This window comes from Herpailurus yagouaroundi, unplaced genomic scaffold (genome assembly GCF_014898765.1).
Source record: "Herpailurus yagouaroundi ecotype Mexico unplaced genomic scaffold, PumYag 28, whole genome shotgun sequence".
In the NCBI taxonomy this organism is placed as follows: domain Eukaryota; kingdom Metazoa; phylum Chordata; class Mammalia; order Carnivora; family Felidae; genus Herpailurus; species Herpailurus yagouaroundi.
In genome coordinates, this window is record NW_024412376.1 from 117,925,682 (window position 1) to 117,946,779 (window position 21,098).

General features: G+C 33.9%; 1 protein-coding gene across 36 annotated transcripts in view; it reads right to left on the reverse strand.

Annotated features, from left to right (window-relative positions):
- Positions 1-21,098, reverse strand: part of ADGRL3 (adhesion G protein-coupled receptor L3) — an 842,607-nt gene that overhangs the window by 46,076 nt on the left and 775,433 nt on the right. For 12 of the 36 annotated variants that reach the window (XM_040482516.1, XM_040482367.1, XM_040482376.1 and 9 more), the window contains 3 exons: positions 17,765-17,797; positions 9,950-9,976; positions 7,215-7,383 (listed from right to left, as the gene is read on the reverse strand). In XM_040482516.1, the coding sequence (XP_040338450.1) occupies positions 7,215-7,383; positions 9,950-9,976; positions 17,765-17,797 (229 nt within the window). The remainder of the gene's footprint in view (positions 1-7,214; positions 7,384-9,949; positions 9,977-17,764; positions 17,798-21,098) is intronic. The other 24 variants (XM_040482555.1, XM_040482505.1, XM_040482428.1 and 21 more) reach the window with 2 other exon arrangements.

The following is a 21,098-nucleotide window of genomic DNA, read 5'->3' on the forward strand; positions in this document are numbered from 1 at the left end:
TGGTATAAGCCAAGAGACCAGAATTAGCCCTAAAATAAATGCTTCCATTTACTGTCAACTAATATTTTACAATGAAGCCAAGAATATTTGGTGGGGAAAAAGACAAACTCTCCAATATATAGTTTAGGGAAAACTAAACATGCAGAAGAATGAAACTGGGCCCTATCTTACACCACTCACAAAATTTAACTCACAGTAAATTAAGGACTTAAACATATGACCTGTAACCATAAAATTCCTAAAAGAAAATAGAAAAGTTCCTGGAAATTGGTGCTGGCAATGATTTCTTGGACATGACATCAAAAGAACAAGCAACGGAGCAAAAATAAGTGGCACTACATCAAACTAAAAAGCTTCTGCATAGCAAAAAAAAAAAAAAAAAAAAATCAACAAAATGAAAGGGCACTCTACAGAAAAGAGGAAAATATTTGCAAATCCTATTTCTCTAAGGGGTTCAAATCCAAAATATATCAAGAACTTTTAACACACAATGGCAAAACACCAAACAATCTAATTAAAAATGAACAGAAGAGGAGCACTTGGGTGGCTCAGTCAGTTAAACCTTGACTCTTGATTTCAGCTCAGGTGATCCTTTCACGGTGAGATCGAGCCCTACATTGGTCTCCACACTGACAGTGCAGAGCCTGCGTGGGATTCTCCCTCTCTCTCTGAATCCCCCCTGCTCTCTCTCTCTCTCAATAAATATAAAACATTTTAAAAAATGAAGAGAGTAAATGAATAGACATTTTTCTTAAGAAGACATACAAATGACCCACATGAAAAGATGCTCAATAGCACTGCTCAAGGAAATGCAAATCAAAACCACAATGAGATATCACTTCACACCTGTTAGAATGGCTATCATCAAGAAGACAAGAGAAAAAGAAAAGAAGACAAGAGATAGTAAGTATTGGTGAGGATGTGGACAGAAGAGAGTCCCTGTGCACTGTTGGTGGGATTGTAAATTGGTACAGCCATTATGGGAAACAGTATGGAGTTTCCTTATAAAATTAAAAACAGAACCAGCAATCGATGCAGAAAAAGCATTCGACAAAATTCAGCATCCTTTCTTAATAGAAACCCTCGAGAAAGTTGGGATAGAAGGAACATACTTAAACATCATAAAAGCCATTTATGAAAAGCCCACAGCTAACATCATCCTCAATGGGGAAAAACTGAGAGCTTTTTCCCTGAGATCAGGAACACGACAGGGATGCCCACTCTCACCGCTGTTGTTTAACATAGTGTTGGAAGTTCTAGCATCAGCAATCAGACAACAAAAGGAAATCAAAGGCATCAAAATTGGCAAAGATGAAGTTAAGCTTTCACTTTTGGCAGATGACATGGTATTATACATGGAAAATCCGACAGACTCCACCAAAACTCTGCTAGAACTGATACATGAATTCAGCAAAGTTGCAGGATACAAAATCAATGTACAGAAATCAGGTGCATTCTTATACACTAACAATGAAGCAACAGAAAGACAAATAAAGAAACTGATCCCATTCACAATTGCACCCAGAAGCCTAAAATACCTAGGAATAAATCTAACCAAAGATGTAAAAAATCTGTATGCTGAAAACTATAGAAAGCATATGAAGGAAATTGAAGAAGATATAAAGAAATGGAAAAACATTCCGTGCTCATGGATTGGAAGAATAAATATTGTCAAAATGTCAATACTACCCAAAGCTATCTTACACATTTAATGCAATCCCAATCAAAATTGCACCAGCATTCTTCTTGAAGCTAGAACAAGCAATCCTAAAATTCATATGGAACCACAAAAGGCCCCGAATAACCCAAGTAATTCTGAAGAAGTAGACCAAAGCAGGAGGCATCACAATCCCAGACTTTAGCCTCTACTACAAAGCTGTCATCATCAAGACAGCATGGTATTGGCACAAAAACAGACACAAAGACCAATGGAATAGAATGGAAACCCCAGAACTAGACCCACAAATGTATGGCCAACTAACCTTTGACAAAGCAGGAAAGAACATCCAATGGAAAAAAGACAGTCTCTTTAACAAATGGTGCTGGGAGAACTGTACAGCAACATGCAGAAGGTTGAAACTAGACCACTTTCTCACACCATTCACAAAAATAAACTCAAAATGGATAAAGGACCTGAATGTGAGACAGGAAACCGTCAAAACCCTAGAGGAGAAAACAGGAAAAGACCTCTCTGACCTCAGCCATAGCAATTTCTTACTTGACACATCCCCAAAGGCAAGGGAATTAAAAGCAAAAATGAACTACTGGGACCTCATAAAGATAAAAAGCTTTCCACTGCAAAGGAAACAATCAACAAAAGAAAAAGGCAACCAACGGAATGGGAAAAGATATTTGCAAATGACATATTGGACAAAGGGCTAGTATCCAAAATCTATAAAGAGCTCACCAAACTCCACACCCGAAAAACAAATAATCCAATGAAGAAATGAGCAGAAAACATGAATAGACACTTCTCTAAAGAAGACATCCGGGGGTGTCTGGGTGGCTCAGTCGGTTAAATGTCTGACTTTGGCTCGGGTCATGATCTCACAGTTCGTGGGTTCGATCCCCACGTCAGGCTCTGTGCTGATAGCTAGGAGCCTGGAGCCTGCTTCAGAGTCTGGGTTTCCCTCTCTCTCTGCCTCTCCCCCGCTCATGCTCTGTCTACCCTTTCTCTCAAAAATAAACATTGGAAAAAATTAAAAGAAAAAAAATTAAAAACAAACAAAAAAAAAGACATCTGGATAGCCAACAGGCACATGAAAAGATGATCAATGTCGCTCCTCATCAGGGAAATACAAATCAAAACCACACACAGCTATCACCTCATGCCAGTCAGAGTGGCCAAAATGAACAAATCAGGAGACTATAGATGCTGGCGAGGATGTGGAGAAACGGGAACCCTCTTGCACTGTTGGTGGGAATGCAAATTGGTGCAGCCACTCTGGAAAACAGTGTGGAGGTTCCTCAAAAAATTAAAAATAGACCTACCCTATGACCCAGCAGTAGCACTGCTAGGAATTTACCCAAGGGATACAGGAGTACTGATGCATAGGGGCACTTGTACCCCAATGTGTATAGCAGCACTCTCAACAATAGCCAAATTGTGGAAAAAGCCTAAATGTCCATCAACTGATGAATGGATAAAGAAATTGTTGTTTATATACACAATGGAGTACTAAGTGGCAATGAGAAAGAATGAAATATGGCCCTTTGTAGCAACATGGATGGAACTGGAGAGTGTGATGCTAAGTGAAATAAGCCATACAGAGAAAGACAGATACCATATGTTTTCACTCTTAGGTGGATCCTGAGAAACTTAACAGAAACCCATGGGGGAGGGGAAAGGAAAAAAAAAAGAGGTTAGAGTGGGAGAGAGCCAAAGCATAAGAGACTGTTGAGAACTGAGAGCAAACTGAGGGTTGATGGGGGTGGGAGGGAGGGGAGGGTGGGTGGTGGGTATTGAGGAGGGCACCTGTTGGGATGAGCACTGGGTGTTGTATGGAAACTAATTTGACAATAAATTTCACATATTTAAAAAATTAAAAAAAATAAAAACAGAACCAGCATATGATCCAGCAATCTCACTTCTGGGTATATACCCACAGGAAATAAAATCAGGATCTCAAAGAGATATCTACACTCCCATGTTGATTGTGGCATTATTCACAATAGCCAAGACACGTAAACAACCCAAGTGTTCATCAACGGGTGAATAGATAAAGATGATGTGGTACATACAAACAACGGAATATTGTTCAGCAACCAAAGAAGAAAATCCTGCCATTTGTGACAACATGGATAGATCTTGAGGGCATCGTGTTAAGTGAAATAAGTCAGATGGGGAAAGACACATATCGTATGATATCACTTATATGTGGAATCTAAAAAAGCTGCACTCATAGAAACAGAGTAGAATCGTGGTTACCAAAGGTTGCGGCTGGAGGAAATGGGAAGGTGTTGGTTAGAGTACAAACTTCCAGCTATAAGATGAATAAGTTCTGTGGATCTAATGTACAGGATGATAATTATAGTTAACAAACGTGTATTATATACTTGAAATATCTTAAATGTTCTCACCACAAAATAGAAATGGTAATCCTGTGAGTTGATGGAAGTATTAGATAACACTATAGTGCCAGTCATTTCGCAATATATGTGTATCAAATTAACACACTGTATGCCTTAAACTTGCACAATATTTATATCTCATTAATATGTCAATTCAAATAAAGGAATAGAAGAAAAATCTCCTAAGATATTTCTGCAATTTCGAACAAAATTAACTGTTTTTGTTTTGTTTTTTGTTTTTGTAGGGAGAAAGGTAAACAATTCCTTTTCTATATTCTGTGATGTTGGGTCATGTTCTTGACACCCAATAAAAATGCCATCAAAATTTAAAATTCAAAACATAAAAATGAATGAAAGAATAATATGCTTATTACTTGTTATTATAAAGCATAAAAGAAAGCTTCTAAGTCAGGGATTGGTAAATTTTTTCATGAAGGGCCAGATAGTCAATATTCAGGCTTTGTCTACAAAGAGGCAACTAAAGATGCTGCTTATATACTTATTTTAAATTTTAAATGTAACCATTTAAAAACATAAAAACCATTCTTGGCTAACTGGCTATAAAAATTAAAAGGCAGCTGGACAGTTTAGGCCCATGAGCTGTTTGCTAAACTCTGTTCTAATGAATCACAAAATTGAGTTTGATCACATATATTTTTTAAAATTTCACTTATGTTAAATATACTAAAAATTCTAGACTTGTTTTTGGATTCTGAGGTTTAATATCTCTTCCTGGATACCAAATGCAATTCTTACCTATACCAGTATTTATATTTGTAAGATGAGAGAAATAAAAATAATTATTGGGAAAACCCTAATAGATACTGGCCAATAAAAAATACTCAACATCAAAATAATTAATATATACAGTACAAAAAGTATTCTCTGCTCTAAAGAAAATTTCTATATAACATTCAAACTTTTAATTTTACTAGCCCAAATTCCTAGCTAATACATAAAATAAAAATAATAGCTAAATCTGTTTCACTATATTTGAAGATGTTATAACTGCTTATGATGGCTCAAGGCTCAATATTCCCTTATTTACACAGACAAATGCTACCCTTTCCTTAATTTCCTGATTTTGCTCCCATCTTTTTACATATATTTCTTGTGACAATCAGTTATGACCTTCTTCTATCAAAATGTAGAAATTTTTCCCAAGTGCTTAGTCTCTCTGACTTCTCTGAAATGTTTTATAATACTGGCTGTTGTCTACTTCTAGACATTTTCTCCTATCTTTAATTTAGCGTATCATCTTTATACTCATTCTTCTCATTGGACACTTCCTTTTTTCCATCTCTATTCCTATGCATCATTTACATGTCCTACTCTTTATACTCAAAGAGTAGGTAGACTGCTAGCTGTTTACAATACCTAATTCCTCATCTTCCTTAGGTAAAAAAGCTAGACTATATTTTCCAGTCTTCTTTGTAGTTTAGGTGGTACCATTGATAGGGTCTTATCTGTGGAAGGTGAGTACAAGTGAAGTAAGCCTCTTTCAGACCTTTTACACAAGATCACCTCTTACTCAGACTACCTACTTGATGCCAATATTCAAACTGACTGTGGAAATCATATATTAATGTTGGTTGAGATTTCATCAGCCTACATCCCTCCATGAGGGACCACCATCAACTGGGCCATAAGAATAAAAATAAATATTTACTGAATTAAGCAACTGCAATTTTAGGGGTGTGTATACTAAGTATTTGGGAGGATCATCCTTTTCTAATACAACCTCTTTTCTACATTAATTCTAATCCATTAGGTTAGAATCCATCCACTCCCTGATAACCTCTACTTTTCTGTAAGCTACATTTATAGGTCTGAGTCATCATTACTATTCTCGCAGTATTTATGATCATGTCAACACATTTATGTGTTATTTATAATTATGTCATTATTTATGATTACGTCAACACATTTATGTGTTATTTATAAATATAATTATTTATAATTTATAATTATAATATATAATTTATAATTATACTAATTTATAATTATTTATGATTATGTCAACACATTTTTTGATACATACCACCACATACAACTGAAACAGAAGACAACTGGACTCATATTGACAAGCAGACACCCTCTCAAGTTTTGTCTAAGATCCCATCAGTCTCTCAAACCAAAATTCACAGACATTGATATATTTACTTTTTATTTATTTTTTTGTTGTTTTCCAAAGAAAAATTTTAGGTGGTGTTATTTCTTCCTTAGAAAATATTTTCACATTTTGACATTTCATTTTCAGAGCCACCTCTCAATATCTCATAATTATTTTTATTACCTTCATGTTACACATGAAGAAACTGGGGCATGAGAAGGTTAATTAACTTGCCCACAGTCACATAAGCTTTTAAGTAGAAAAACTAGGATTTAGACCCAGACAGTCTTGGCTCAGGGGTCTATGTGATTGGAACTATAATGACCACATTTTTAATAGAGTTAAAAAGTATAAGATGAGAAAATCAATCTTGAGATTTCTAAAAAATGCAATGAAAGTATTTAGGGGCTAAAATTAACTTTGAAAATGAATATTTTAAGTCATTGTAAATGTGAAAAATCACAAAAATAGACCAGCATAAAAAATTAAATATTGCATTCTAATCATCTAACTCATAGATTTTATAAAATAGGTTTTAAAGAAAAGAAGTACACAGACATTTACTTAGTACTTCATTATTCATTTAGGAAACAAATATTATTATAAAATGTTAAACATTTATATTTTCCAGTATATGCAAACTGTTTTTTAAAGAAAAACAGAAAAAACATGTTTCTTACGCCATATACACCATCTCACAGCTCCATAACATCTTAGAAAGCTATTTCCAATACACAAATTCCATGCGTCTGACAATAACAATATTAAAGGCTATAAGGTCAAGCCTACAAGAATACATTTTTATTCATTGTCCAAATCAGAAAATATTTTGATTTTTTTGCAGTTAAATACATTCACTAACTATTACGCATTTATTTTGTGTCTTTTATTTTTACTATTGTAAAAATAAAATTAATAAAGTAATATATTCATTTCTTAGAGGCCAAAATATCAAGAATGATTTATATTATGGTTGGTTTGTTATGAGATACATATGCCATTTATTCTTGAACAGAGAATTTTTGCTTACCTTCTTTTGTAGGACACAATGGAAAATGAATATAAACATTCCCTGTAGAGAATTGAAAATGGTGAAGAGATACGCCATGATGACTGTGCTTTCATTAATATACATGAGTCCAAAGGCCCAGGTCAATCCTAACAGGCAGAGAAGAGCTATTGCACCTATAACCCATGACCTGTAGAGAGAAAAGAAAATTAAAGGTTATCAAATGATCGGTCGGTAATTAACACAATCATATAATATCAACAATACTGACACTGAAAAAAATGTTACGGTAAGTTTTATTGACAGAAAATGTAAGACAGGTGGTGTAAGTACTTTAAGATTTTAATGGGGACTACAAGTTTTCAAATTTGAGGAGATATACATGAATGAAAATGTTATGAACACAGAAATTCGTTTGAGCAAAAGCAGATTTGTACTATTCAATTATTCATGTATTTGCAGCACATATGCAAATGATATGGAGATGTAATTATGGTGAATGGCAAGGGGGAAAAAGTCTATAAAGCTATGTTAGTTTCCACTGGCCTCATTGTTATGATAACATTTGTTTGATTGGACTCTCTCCATTAGTGCTTCATCCGATACGCTTTTACCCCATTTTTCCAAATTTCCTCTTTTTCCATAAAAATTTTAGTATTACTGACAAAAACAGAGCTCATATTAGCAGGAGCCAGTATATGGAATATATATATGAATTTTAAGAGCTCTATTTGTCTGTTTCTATAGTTATGTAAAACAAATGTGATACAGCGGGTGGGAAAAATTGTTCCACTCTGCATTGCAATCTACTTTGCCTTTGGATTGCTGTCTTCTAGGTTAAGCTGGACTAGATTTAGAAAATCAGGCAACTGGCAGCTTTGTTGAAAAGAATCTTAAAAGCTCAGGGCACCTTCATCTCTTTGAAGGGTCTATAAATTCGAAGGAGAAGATGGAGCTGAGAATGGGATGGAGCGGTATGAACAAAGTAGGCTAGAATGGAAGACAATTCTCACTCTCCATTCCCTTAGTTTCCTCCAGCTGCCATTCGCAATAGTAATCAACGGGTGACATAAGTCCATATATTCGTGGCCATGTGTTATGTACTTACTATCAATGTAGAATGAATCTTTCCAATAGATGGGAATTCAATATGTGAAAATGGAATCCTTTTCAAACTCCTCTCTAAGTGTATGGGAGAATAGGACCAAACCAGTCTAGATTTCTATATCCTCATGAAACCACCCTTTCCTTTCCCAACACACCTCATTTGAACAGAGTAAACTAATATTTCTTTTCATCAGACTACACTCCTCCACTTGCATTGTCTAAGGAAGAAATGTTTATCGGGATTGAAACTTTGCAACATGAAGGGGTTAAAAAGAAAACACATGTATTTACTATAATCTGAAGCTGGGTTGAGTAAAGTTTTCAGAGAGAACTACATCTTAAGAAAGATATGGTCCCAAAGTAGTCAATTAATATTAAAGTCTTGTTAAAATAAATCATGAATATTTGCTATTTTCCTTCAACAACCATCAGCTACTATATTCCATATTTAAATATCCACTAAATTTAACATGTTCAATTTAAAACATTAACATTATTGAATAAAGAATCCCTACAGGAGGTTTGCCATTGTATGTGGAATGTTTGCTTATATGAATTAGAAAACATCTTAGATATTAATATTTTATTCTATAACTAGATTAAAAATATGGGAACTTTCAAGGTAAAGCTCTCAGCTTCTTCTTACAGACATTGGAAAAAGGAAAAATGGAAAGAATACCATTAAATCAAGGCAAAATTGCTATTTAAATTTAGAAATACAAGTATAGGATAAAATCCTCAAGTTAGCTAGTATCTACTTGTAAACACATGATGGGCCCAAGAGTTAATAATATAAAACTGCAATGAGCCCAATTTCTAAAGAAAAAAATAAGCAAGAGCATGAAGAAGTAAGTGAAATGTCATTGGAGAAAATGAAAACAAAGGACTCTTCACCAGAAGAACAAACTGAAAGTCTACAGTAAGGTCACTCCTCGGTTGCCAATCAAGTTTATTGTGGCAGGACACGTAATTTTAAAATGTACAAAAGAAAAGAGCCCAAATATCAACATTTATGTTTACTCTTATCAGATTAGTACAGACTTGTAGCTTTGTGTCAGAAATTTAAAAGGTATATTCATAAACAATTAGATCATTAATCCAATGGCATGTGTCAAAATTAAAAGAGGTAAATTTGCATATGTAAAATCGAATTTTTGAAGGAGGCATTTTTTTCCTTTTTGGATATTTAAAAGAGAAATCCAGTAATAACCAATGCAATCGGGTAGTTTCATACTCGTAAGGTCATTTTGAAGGTACCCCGCTAAATCACAAAATAATTTTAGATGAGTGATGTCCAAACAAACAACAGAAATGACGACATATGCAGCACAGAGGAACACGTCACAATGAAAGGAGAAAGCTACGAAAAGCGAAACAAGTCTGTACCACATGAAGTTGCTATTACTGTGGCACTGATTTCAGGTGATATCCAATTAAAAGAGGTGAAGCAGAATTTGTGTTTGGCAATACACCTGCAGCATATTAATTCTGCATACAAGTTGTATGCCTGATTATTTTCCTGCACAGTTTGCTTTTCTGCCTCAATGTGAATGACAGAAGCTCTAATGATTTTTCAGTACTGATCTGACAGCTGGTTCATGGGACCACACTGATAAATGGAATTTATCAGCCATTCAGGTCATTCTTACTTGATGAAGGGTCTGTTATCCTCATAGCTAAAGAATGCATAGACATAAAGACAAGAACACCAACATTAGCATTTTATGACAAAGATTTCATATGAAAAATATTCTCCTGGTCCCCAAAGGCCTCTGTACCCCACCTCCCTACAAGGCATCGTAGCCTTCCCTCTGTATCCAGAAGGTAAATCCTAAAATGACCATGAGAACTTACATAACAAGGAATAAAATCAATTTTACAATACTGCAATAGCCCTTATGAGACTAAAAAATTCCATTTTTTCATCATGTGCTCATATTACTTGTGACTTGACATAGACATTTATTTCTTAGAGATCGCATTTCTCTAGAGAATGAGAAATCTTATGAGCAATCTGGAAAAGGCTTGGGGGCATACTTAGAATGACAGACTCCTTGTCACCTAAAGGTATCCTTATTCTGTAATATTAGTAGGTAAGATTACTTAATTATGGACAGCACATTTCTAAGTAATTTTAACTTGCAGATGATTGATCTGAGATAAAACTGAACACTATAGCCCTTTGAAAATAATCAATCCTGACCACTTTAAAATTCTTTTTGTTAGTGTATTAAGAAAAAATCTGAATAATTTTTTTCTAGTAATAGGAGCAAACATACAGCACCCGTTCATGATCACTTATGTTAACTAATTTGTTTTGTATCATTCTGATAAAGTAAGATCCCAGTGCCAAATTAGTAAAGATTAAGTTAGGGAACATTTCAGATCATCCTTTTGTAAACAGTCTGTTCAGTGAATTGTGACAGAATAGAAAAGAGAAACTCTCTGCTCTTTTCTCATGCTAGGGGCAATCGTTTCCAATATTACGCATACACAAATAAAGCCCTTGGGCCCCAACTGTGATCCATTTTTGATTAAAGAGAACAACTGATGGGAAACCTCGCTTCTCAAAAATGATGACAGAATAAAGAATGGGGTAAGATCCTGGGATTTAAAGCCAGTTTGTTTGGAAATTAATCCTAGATCAGCCACTTAACCAGTCATTTGATCTCAGGCAAAAATTAACTAACCTGTGGTTGTGTCAGTTTATATACCTATGAAATGGTAATAATCATACATAGGTTTCTTGTAATTATGGAATTATATATTATATATAAAGTTCTCAGAATGGTGCCTGGTATGTATTGTGTACAGTAAATATATTGTTACCATTAGACTATTTAAAGCTCGAGTAAAGTCACACTGAAAATATAGAATCTCTCACCCAAAGAATAAAACACCAAATAATAGACGTTGAGTAGTCAAATTCACTTGAGGACATTTCAGGAGCAATATTATGCAGTAAAATAGATGCGGCGGAAATAAGTTTGTAAATGGAGCAGGGAATGACTAACTGTGCGGTCTAATATGGTGACTACTGGCCACATGGGTTTATTTAAATTTAAATTCTTTAAAATGAAATAAAGCTTAAAATTCAATTCCTTAGTCACACTAGTCAGATTATAAGCACTCAAAAGCTTCAGTAGCTGCCATATTGAACAGTGCAGTTTTAGAACATTTCTGTGTTCACAGAAATTTCTATTGGACATTGCTGGACTAAGACATTCAAAGAAGGTTTTAAGCCAGAAAATGGAATTCCAAGTGATATTTAAATAATGCCATGGATATGTGAAAGGTAAAGAGTGAAGAATTTCTTAGAATTGATTGTTTTTAATAGTTGTAAACTGTTCCTACAAAGAAAATCTTGTACTTAGGTTAATATTGAAATGTTATAGAACATAATACTATGAGACTTATCCCATTATATGCATTCCCACTGCATCCATATATTCCACCTGTAATTCCAAGGTTATGATTGGAATAACTATTTCTACCTTCATCTGTATAGTCGAATGTCAAGTAAAGAAAATTTCAGAGGCTGGCATATAGGAATATATGCAAATACACCGTATGAAATTGTACTGAGCTATCTAAACGTTTCAAAAAATAAAATACAAAACTTGCACTGTAATCGCTGGAGTGAGATGTTTTCCCATTAATGGGAAATATCAAAACAGGGTACAATTCAGCAGTTTTTGTTGGCAATTGTGGGAAAGCACCAGTTGTTCCACTCAATGACCCAGATTGTAATCCCAGCTTCACTTACAGTTAGCTACAGCCATGCATTTAAGTAGTGTCCACTGGGATGCGAACAGAAGCGAATTGTGGCATTTCTGGGTCTTGCCAATTAAAGGATTGCAGTCTGGCTTCCCTTGACCATTTTTTCCTCCCCCCCTTTGCTAGGAGAAAATGACAGAAGAGCCTCTGATTCAGAAATGGAAGCTGTTTACTGATGTGGAGCTGGCGTATTAGATTTAGACCACTTTTAAACAACAAATTTAGGCCACTATATTTTAGAGTATTCTTTTAACTGGGGCTTAGCCTGTGCAATAACTGATAAAGCATTTAATTTGTATATTTTAGCTATAAGAATTACCAGTTCATATTGAATATGAAATCCATGCTCACGGACAAAGAACCATTCATTATTTCTAGAATATAATAAATAATATACAATAATTCAAAATCTAAAGAACACTGAGGATTACCTAAAATATATCAGCGCTTTCCATCATTTTGTCAGATATTCTGTTGGCTTAGAGGATCTAGTTTAATAATGTCTTTCTACTAAATTCAAGTTAAATTGATCGTAATGTTGCCACCATTTATGGCGGCAAAACTGTATGCTATTGATTCATCTTTTTATTTATCTACAAAACTAGTCTCTAAAGCTCAATAATTTTCATTCTGATTTACCAATGAAAGTCTATTGAAATAAAGTCTCATTCCATGCTGTATGACGAAAACAATTTCAGTGCAGTTATCTTAAGATTTTATAAAAACATGGACACAAAGGCCTAACATGCTCTTGGCAGATGTTAACAGGAATTTTCAGGTTACCTTATAATTTCTAAGTGGTGACTTTCTGAAAATGAAGTAAAATGTCTTGTACATACAAATTTTAAGAAACAAAAAGAAACCCTCCTTTCTTTAACAAATATATTTTTTTGCCAAACATTTTAGTTTATTATTTTATTCAACTAACATCTAAAATTAAAAGCTTTATATATTAATGTCATAAAATTATCTTAAACTGTGATCATTAGAATCAATATCAGAATCAAATTTTTATGGGTCTTCACACAGATTGATAATAATTATGCATATATTTATGTATTCTATAACAATTTCAAAGCCCACAAAAGGGCTATTAAAATCTAGCCCCATGGAAACAACTCAGAATACATCTTCAAGAGGACTGATTTCTTAGCCAAAATATTAACTGATACATACTAATACTGTGATATAAAGATTCATAATACAGAATATCAGTATAGACGGATAATCAAAGGATAGAAATAATGTGAATGAGTCAAGTTAATTGTAGGATATTTTTTCTCAATTTTAAGAGTTCAAAAGAGAACATTGTTTTGGGAGATATTTTTTGAAGGAAATATCTAAAATTCAAGATATAAGGAAGATAGATTAGTTAAATAATTTAGAACTTTCCCTTCTATTATATTCACATATAGAATTTTTGTTGTTGTTGTTGTTTTAAGTAGTGGGATGGGTAATGTCTGGTGTGAAGGAAGATGGAGTGATGGGAGGTGTATTTGAGAATTTAATCCCCATGCCCAAAGATCTGATCATTAAGTCACAGCAGGTAAAGGAAAATGAATGGCTCAGGCAGAATTATAGATAGCATCAACATTCATCCCACTCATCCTATCAGGATGAATGCATTCTGGGTTGCTTGGGTGACTCAGTTGGTTAAGCGGCCAACTTCGACTCAGCTCATGATCTCACAGTTCCTGAGTTAAAGCCCCACACAGGGCTCTCTGTTGTCAGCATGGAGCCTGCTTCAGATCCTGCCCCCCCCACCTCTCTCTTTGTCCCTTCCCTGCTCACACCCTCTCTCCCCAAATAAATAAACATAAAAAAAAAAAGATGAATGCATTCTGGGATCCTCTGGAATTGGGTCGTTTGCTAATTGTTGTTGGTAATTGAACTGTGTGTTTAATAGTGAGAAAGAGAGCTATCAAAGTGTAGATAGATATCCTGATTAGTATCCCAATATTTCCACATTCAGTATGCAGCTAAATTTACTTTCTCTGGTGTGAAACTAATTGTATCAAAGGAATAAAGACATTTCCCCTTGAATTTGGTTTAGGTTACCATAGCAATGAGAAAGGTATTGTCAGTGAATTTCTTATATAAATATGTATCTTATATAAAGTGTATTCTTCATTCTTCATTGAAGAAAAAATAAAAAGCTAACAAATACTTCTGTGTCTGTATGATAAGCAGGTTTTCTACTGTTCTTTAATCAGTTCCCAACTGAGGACTAAGAAGGATTCAGTTACCCACATTCTAAAAGGATCTGGCAACAACCCACACTAATGGACTTCAGGTAGAAGTAATCTTTGAGACACTGGTTTGCCAAACTACCAATCCGGGGTTCCCCAGTCTTTACAACTGGAATCATAGAGACAAGGTCTTTTAGGACTATAATGTTCACAGACTACAGGAAGCAGTGGAAAGAAAAAGGAAAGTAACACCTTTACTTGTACTAATTCCCCAGCAACAAATCTTAGCAGACAATGGGAATGTTTTAAATGGGATATATTTTTCGAGTTTTAAATTGATCAGACATTTAAACACCAGAATAGCCTGGTCAAGTAGCCACATCTAAGACAGCATTTAGAGATCTGCTACCCAGTGGTTAAGGAATATTTAAGATAGCATGACTCAAAGAGTAGTGATCAGAGCAAAATCTAAATATTTCATGTTTCTACCTCACTCTGTTAAAAATGCTTAATCAATTAGTAACAGGACAAAATCGTGACTGTTTTATATTTCTTTCAAATGTATTTTATATATCAGGACTATACTATCCGAGAATTATATTCATTTCTCTCTCTTAACCACTACAGGAAAATTAAAGAAAAGTCATTTAGAATATAATTCAACATTTCTGAGTAAAATATGAAAAATGTTTCATTATGGTCATATGTTTAAATCACTAAGTATTAAAGACATTAAAAATTCTTAGAAAAATATGAAAGTCATATAACATCAATGTAGAAATTATCAGCGGCAGAGAAGATGATTGTATTTCAACTATGGATTTTATTGCAATGACAGTATTACTATTAAAAGCTATACTGCTACATTTTGTTCATACAAAATTTATTAAGAGGAGAATGAAATGAACCAAATAAATAAAATAGCTTAGAATATATCATGAACACTTTCATTCCCATGAATCAATGTCCCTATAATAAAGCATACACCAATATTAAATTTTTAATCACAGATTTCACACTGCTGATGAATTGGGTAAGTCTGAAATTAAGCAGAATTGAGTATAATAAATCAGGATCAATAAATATTAAATCAATGACTGATAAAACTTTAATTATATTATCTTTACAACTCAATGTTATGCAAATTTTTACAACCCAATATATTATGGTTAAAGAATTAATTTATATATGAAAGAAATTAAGGATATCAATTACGAGAATGAATAATGAGCATATATTGTACATAGCTACAATTTTATTACAATTCAGTCTCCATCTACCAGGTTTATAAAAAAGGACTTGGTCATTTATGGTCATTTATGATTCATGCAAATAAGATATCAAATTTTGGAATTTTATGTTGAAAGCAAATAATATTGCCCTATGATAATGTATTAATTTTAATGTATAGAAGATAGTATAGGTAGGTTTTTCCCACTATCCTATGAAACCTGTCATAAACTCAGATGGTCTAAAGCAATGAAGGAGTTACATTAATTTATATGTAAATTTTTTGAGTGTTCCTACACCCCAAAAGTAATCTCTCTTGGACTTGTCTTTTTTCCCCCTAAAGTTTACTTATTTTTTTAAGCAATATCTACATCCCGTGTGGGGCTTGAATTCACCATCCCGAGATCAAGAGTTGCATGCTCTTCTGACTGACTTAGCCACGTGTCTCTCTCTTAGGTTTTTCTGATCCCTTACAACACATCTTGCTAACAGATGCACAACATAAACTGAGACAAAGCACAGATGCTCACAGATACAATTCAAAGCTATGGTGACTTGATGCTGAGATGCTGAGCGTAGTTCCCAGGGAAGGAGCTTGGCAGCACCGCTCTTGTTGCTCAGGATGTGCACTGCTTTTATAACAGCTTGCTGCACAACAAACACTGAGCTCTAGTTTTGCTTTTCACCTTTTTTTTTTCCATAAAACGAATATCCTGTTCAGATTTTTTCAATTAGCAAAAATAGCTACCAATGTAGACCTTTTGCAAAAACAAAATAGATTAGCAAAAACTTTTGAAAATAGGGGGATACCTGTATATCATAGTAACTGAAAGCTTGGATTTGTGAACCATCTTGGCCTGAGTTTGAAAGCCAGCTGAGACTTTTACTAACTCTGCAAACTTGGGCTAATTATTTAACTTCTCTGATCCTCACATTCCTCATCTGTGAAATATGGATGAATACACAAATTTTTTCCCCATTTTCCCCCCATGTTGTGTATATTAAATGAAAGGGCTTCGTTGGCAGTCTTCAACACACACAAAAATATGCAAATTTACAAAATTTTAATTTACAAAAGTACCATATAAATATTTGCTATTATAATTACTGCTGTGTACTGACCTTCTGACTTCAAAAAAGGGGTCAAGGGAAAAATACAAACACAGTGCTACATTAGGTTTCCTTTTAAGTGTTTTGGAAATTCATATATCAAGTAGAAATCCAAAGGGGAAAAGGGAGTCACTGACTCTTTTTGAAATGATCCTTGGTTTTACCTTTAAAAAGCCTCAGTTTATACAATGTTTCATTGAAAATTTTCTTTGGGCATAGTAAATGCTGTGAATTTTTACATTCTCATTTGAAATGGGGTATATCTGGATTCCTAATGAACATTAAAGTCAAATCCCAGAGTTCTCTGAATTAGATGAGAAAGCTAAATTTAATTCATAAACATGGGGTATCCTCAGTGTCGAAAAGTGCACTGAGGAACCACAATGTCCTTTAAATGAAATCATTTGAATATACAGAATAAAAGACATAAAATCACATGTGAAATGTTCATAAAAACTCATTAAGAGATATCTGTTCTAAAATAGGGCTTCACTAATATTTTGATGACTTTTTTGAAAATTTTAAATCATGAATAGGAAAAGATGAGATAAATGCTATCTATATAAAGAGAAATTTGTGTTTCTTTTTGATATGTTTTATCTTGTAATCAGTGAAAAATGTGGCTTTAGTCCATAATATCTCAAAATCCATAAAGTAATAACTACAAGTTGAAATATCTTCTTTATTGATACTTGTAATTAAAACCACAATGTTTACTGTTCATTGTCTGAGGGCCAGTGTTTTTTAGACTCCCACAGAGTTTTAGAATTTTCTGTTTCTTCACAACATGTGATTACTGGGCTGGTAAAATTTGGTCATTGCAATGCAAGGAGATGAAGTTCTTTAAAGAATATACTACATACTTTCAGGATTTCTTTTTTTCAACTTAGAAGATGCACAAACTTTTAAGTTAAGTAAAATAACTCAGGGAATTAATAACTTTTTTTGTATTCATGCCAAATGTGTTTTGACAAGTTGAATTGCTATTATACTCTTTCTCATGCCATATGGTATCATCACCTCTTGTTGCAACAACTTGTGATAGAAACATTCATCATACCCCTTCTGTGAATAAACACCTTATTATAAACTGCTTGTAAGAACAACTAAAACATAAAAAAAAGCACAACCGAGTATTTAAAACATGTCTGTACTTACTAAAGATTCCAATAAATGGAACCAAGGGAGGCACTGAAATACAACAGAAAGCAGACAAGTTTTATTTAATTGTGGACAAGTAAGGTAACCTTCATAAGCTTTAGTTTACTCACCACCACAATGAGTAAAATAATCTTGCTAGGATCTTTTCAGGGTTAAATGGAACCAAGGAAAGAACAGCCTATGGCTCTTAGGTTATCAGCTGGTATAAGCTATTGAAAAGAACTCTGAATTCTTGAATTTTTCATTCATAGGAACAGTGAAGGTCTGTTGGTAAAGAATTTGAAGAAGTTGCCCCCACACAGATAGGGCATAAGAACTAATTCCTTGGACAGTGAGTAGGCCTAATTAATGATCCAAGATTTCTACTACATCCTACTTTTAATAAGATGTTGTTATTTACAATTAAATTTGTTACTGGGAATCTAATCTTGAAATTATGTCAATGAAGAAAAAAATTAAGCAATATAATAAGTAAATCCAATTTTGTAGATATATAAAAAGCTCCAAATAGCAAAGTTAACAAATTTTAACTCAATCACATTTCAGGCCAAAGGGCAGCCTCAATAAAGTACTAAGAATCAATATTAATCAGAAGGTATTCTCTGATGATAATGTAATCAAATTAGAAGTCAATTACTAATAAAATATGCATACATACACATGAGCAATTATCTATCTGTTGCTACTTCCAAAAATTCTTCAAGCCCCCCAAAACATTTTACAAATAAATTCTATCTAATATTCAAGTAATAAATAATTCTTTTCTTGCATAGGTTAGGCCTAAAAAGAAAAGAAGAAAAACTTTATGAGACTACTATAACTTAGCAAGTAAGGAAAGTTTAAGAGAATAAAAAACAAATTATAACAATGTTTTACTTAAGAACTTTACATAAAAATCCTAAATAAGCTATTAAATAGCAACATCTAATGGTACATAAACATCATGATCAATTACGATTTATCTCAGAAGGGTAAGGAATACATTACAAGAATTTAAAAGCTAATTCTGGAAAATATGTGGAAGACTAATAAAAGTCTATGAGTAGCTAAGGCAATTCTGAAAGACACAATCAAAATGGGAAGTCTGACTAGAACAGATATTAAGCAAGTTCTGGTAATAACATGGTGCTAGTAGAGGAACAAAGTGTACTCCATGGAACAGAAGAGAGAGCACAGAAACAAAGCTTTGATACAGGATAGTGTGGCAGCACAAATCTGATGGGAAAAGATGGATTATTTAGCAAATGATGTTGGAAATTTGGCTCACTAGAGAAAGAATTCCAAATGTCCTCCAAAGACTACAAAGGCACACACTGTAGAGGGAAAAGGTGACTGTTTAAAAGTATGTATCTCTTTGTAACAAAGACAAATTAATAAAGACAGGACCCACTGGGCAGAGACATAACAATGGCAAAAGCATTCAAATTGTGTATCAGCAAGTGAAAGAAAAAGTGTACAGGAAAGATAATAGGAAAAATAGGAAAACATTAAAACTTGTTATAACAAAAACAAAAACAAAAACAAAAAAACAGGGGCACCTGGGTGGCTCAGTTGGGTCGGCATTCAACTTCAGCTCAGGTCATGATCTCTCGGTTCATGAGTTTGAGCCCCAGCTCAGGGGAACCTGCTTAGGATTCCATGTCTCCCTCTCTCTGTGCCCCTCCCCCACGCAGGCTTTGTCTCTCTCTCTCTCTCTCTGTCTCTGTCTCTCAAAAATAAATAATAAAAACATTAAAAAATAGAAAATTTAGCAGGAACAATTGGGCATAAATATTCTACTAATAGGGTTCCTCTGAGTATTACTAAAGATGTTACATATGTGCTGTTTCATTATATTGTACTAATGAAAGTTATTGAATGGAAGATCTGGCAATTTTAGAAACCTTTGTGCAGCTAATTGAATAGAATGTGGCAAATTCAAAGAAGGCAGAAAAGTGCCATTTTTGACTTACATCTTGGTAGAAGTAATATATTACTATCGAATGATGTCAATACTTTTGCTGAAAACATTACCTTCTATGCTCAAGGCTTGTTTTTTTTTTCTTTTTTGATCTCATAATTAAGCAGTTTTAAATTACAACCTTAAACTATCAATCTTCAGTTCTGGAACTGAGAGGACTTTTCTATTAGCACATTGAAGGATCTGATTGAAAATATTAACGTCCACAGAAAACATTCCAGAGTATTCTAAAATGCATGCTCAAATAGCACATTTATAAAAGTCCAGAGACTTTGATGACAGACCTTATTTAAAATACATAATTGTATGTAGTGGAAAAATCCAACAATTGGGACTCAGTCAAGAGAAAATTAGATTAGGAAATTTTCAAGTGCAGACTGAGAAGCTCAAGACACAACATCCTACAATACTGTCTGCACATTTTAATTACACATTCAATGATTTAATACATAATCCTCTATTTAAAGTAACTACAATTTATATGCTTTCACCACTTTTTAAAATGAGGTAAAGAAAAAAATTATCATTTTAAAACACGGTAACACTCCTGTAAGAAAGCACTCCTGGAAATAGGAAAATGAGAAAAGTTGAAGTCTGAAAGAGTTGTTATTACCTTATTCCCTTATTGTTGTTTTTACTTAAATGAGAGGTACACCCTGCAATTAGGGGAAACTGAAATGCACTCAGACTATGTTGGTAAGACTTTCAGTCCATCTGTGTAGTCTACAAACCCTTGTGATGATTAATTTGCCAATCAGTGATCATTTATTTATTTTCTTTAATCATAGAACATTTTTGTCTCCTTTTATAATTTGGAATATATTTAAGTAGTTTGAGCTGTGATTCTTAAGACTTATGTATCTCAGTATTTTCTAGAATTTGGGGAGAATATGTATTTATCTAAAGGCAGAGTGTAAGCAGCATTGTCACCCATCCAGGGACTTTTCTATCACCAGTTGATACTGGATAGGGACTCTATTGCTCAAGATGTTAACTGCCCGCAAAAAGATAGTAAGTAATGAATTTGGACAACAAAAAATGGTTGTTACTTCCATTTATTTTGGGGGGGGGGGGGTATATCTGTTAATTCAATCCAGCTTTCCACCATTTCCCTTCCTCCCCCCACATTCCATCCTGTCCTTTGGAACTCACAGTCAAATATCTACCAATCCCCCTCTATACTAAACTTCATCTCTAGGTGTTTCTATAACCTTCATGCTTTAAGTGAAATTGGCCCCTGAGGACAGCACTTTCCCTGAAGACCACACAAACTCAAATATTTGTTCTCTCACAACCTTTTGGCAGTAGAAGTGCCATGGTGAGACCATGATTTCTCCTCCAAACTCCCAGCTCCTTTGAGGTTTTTACCAT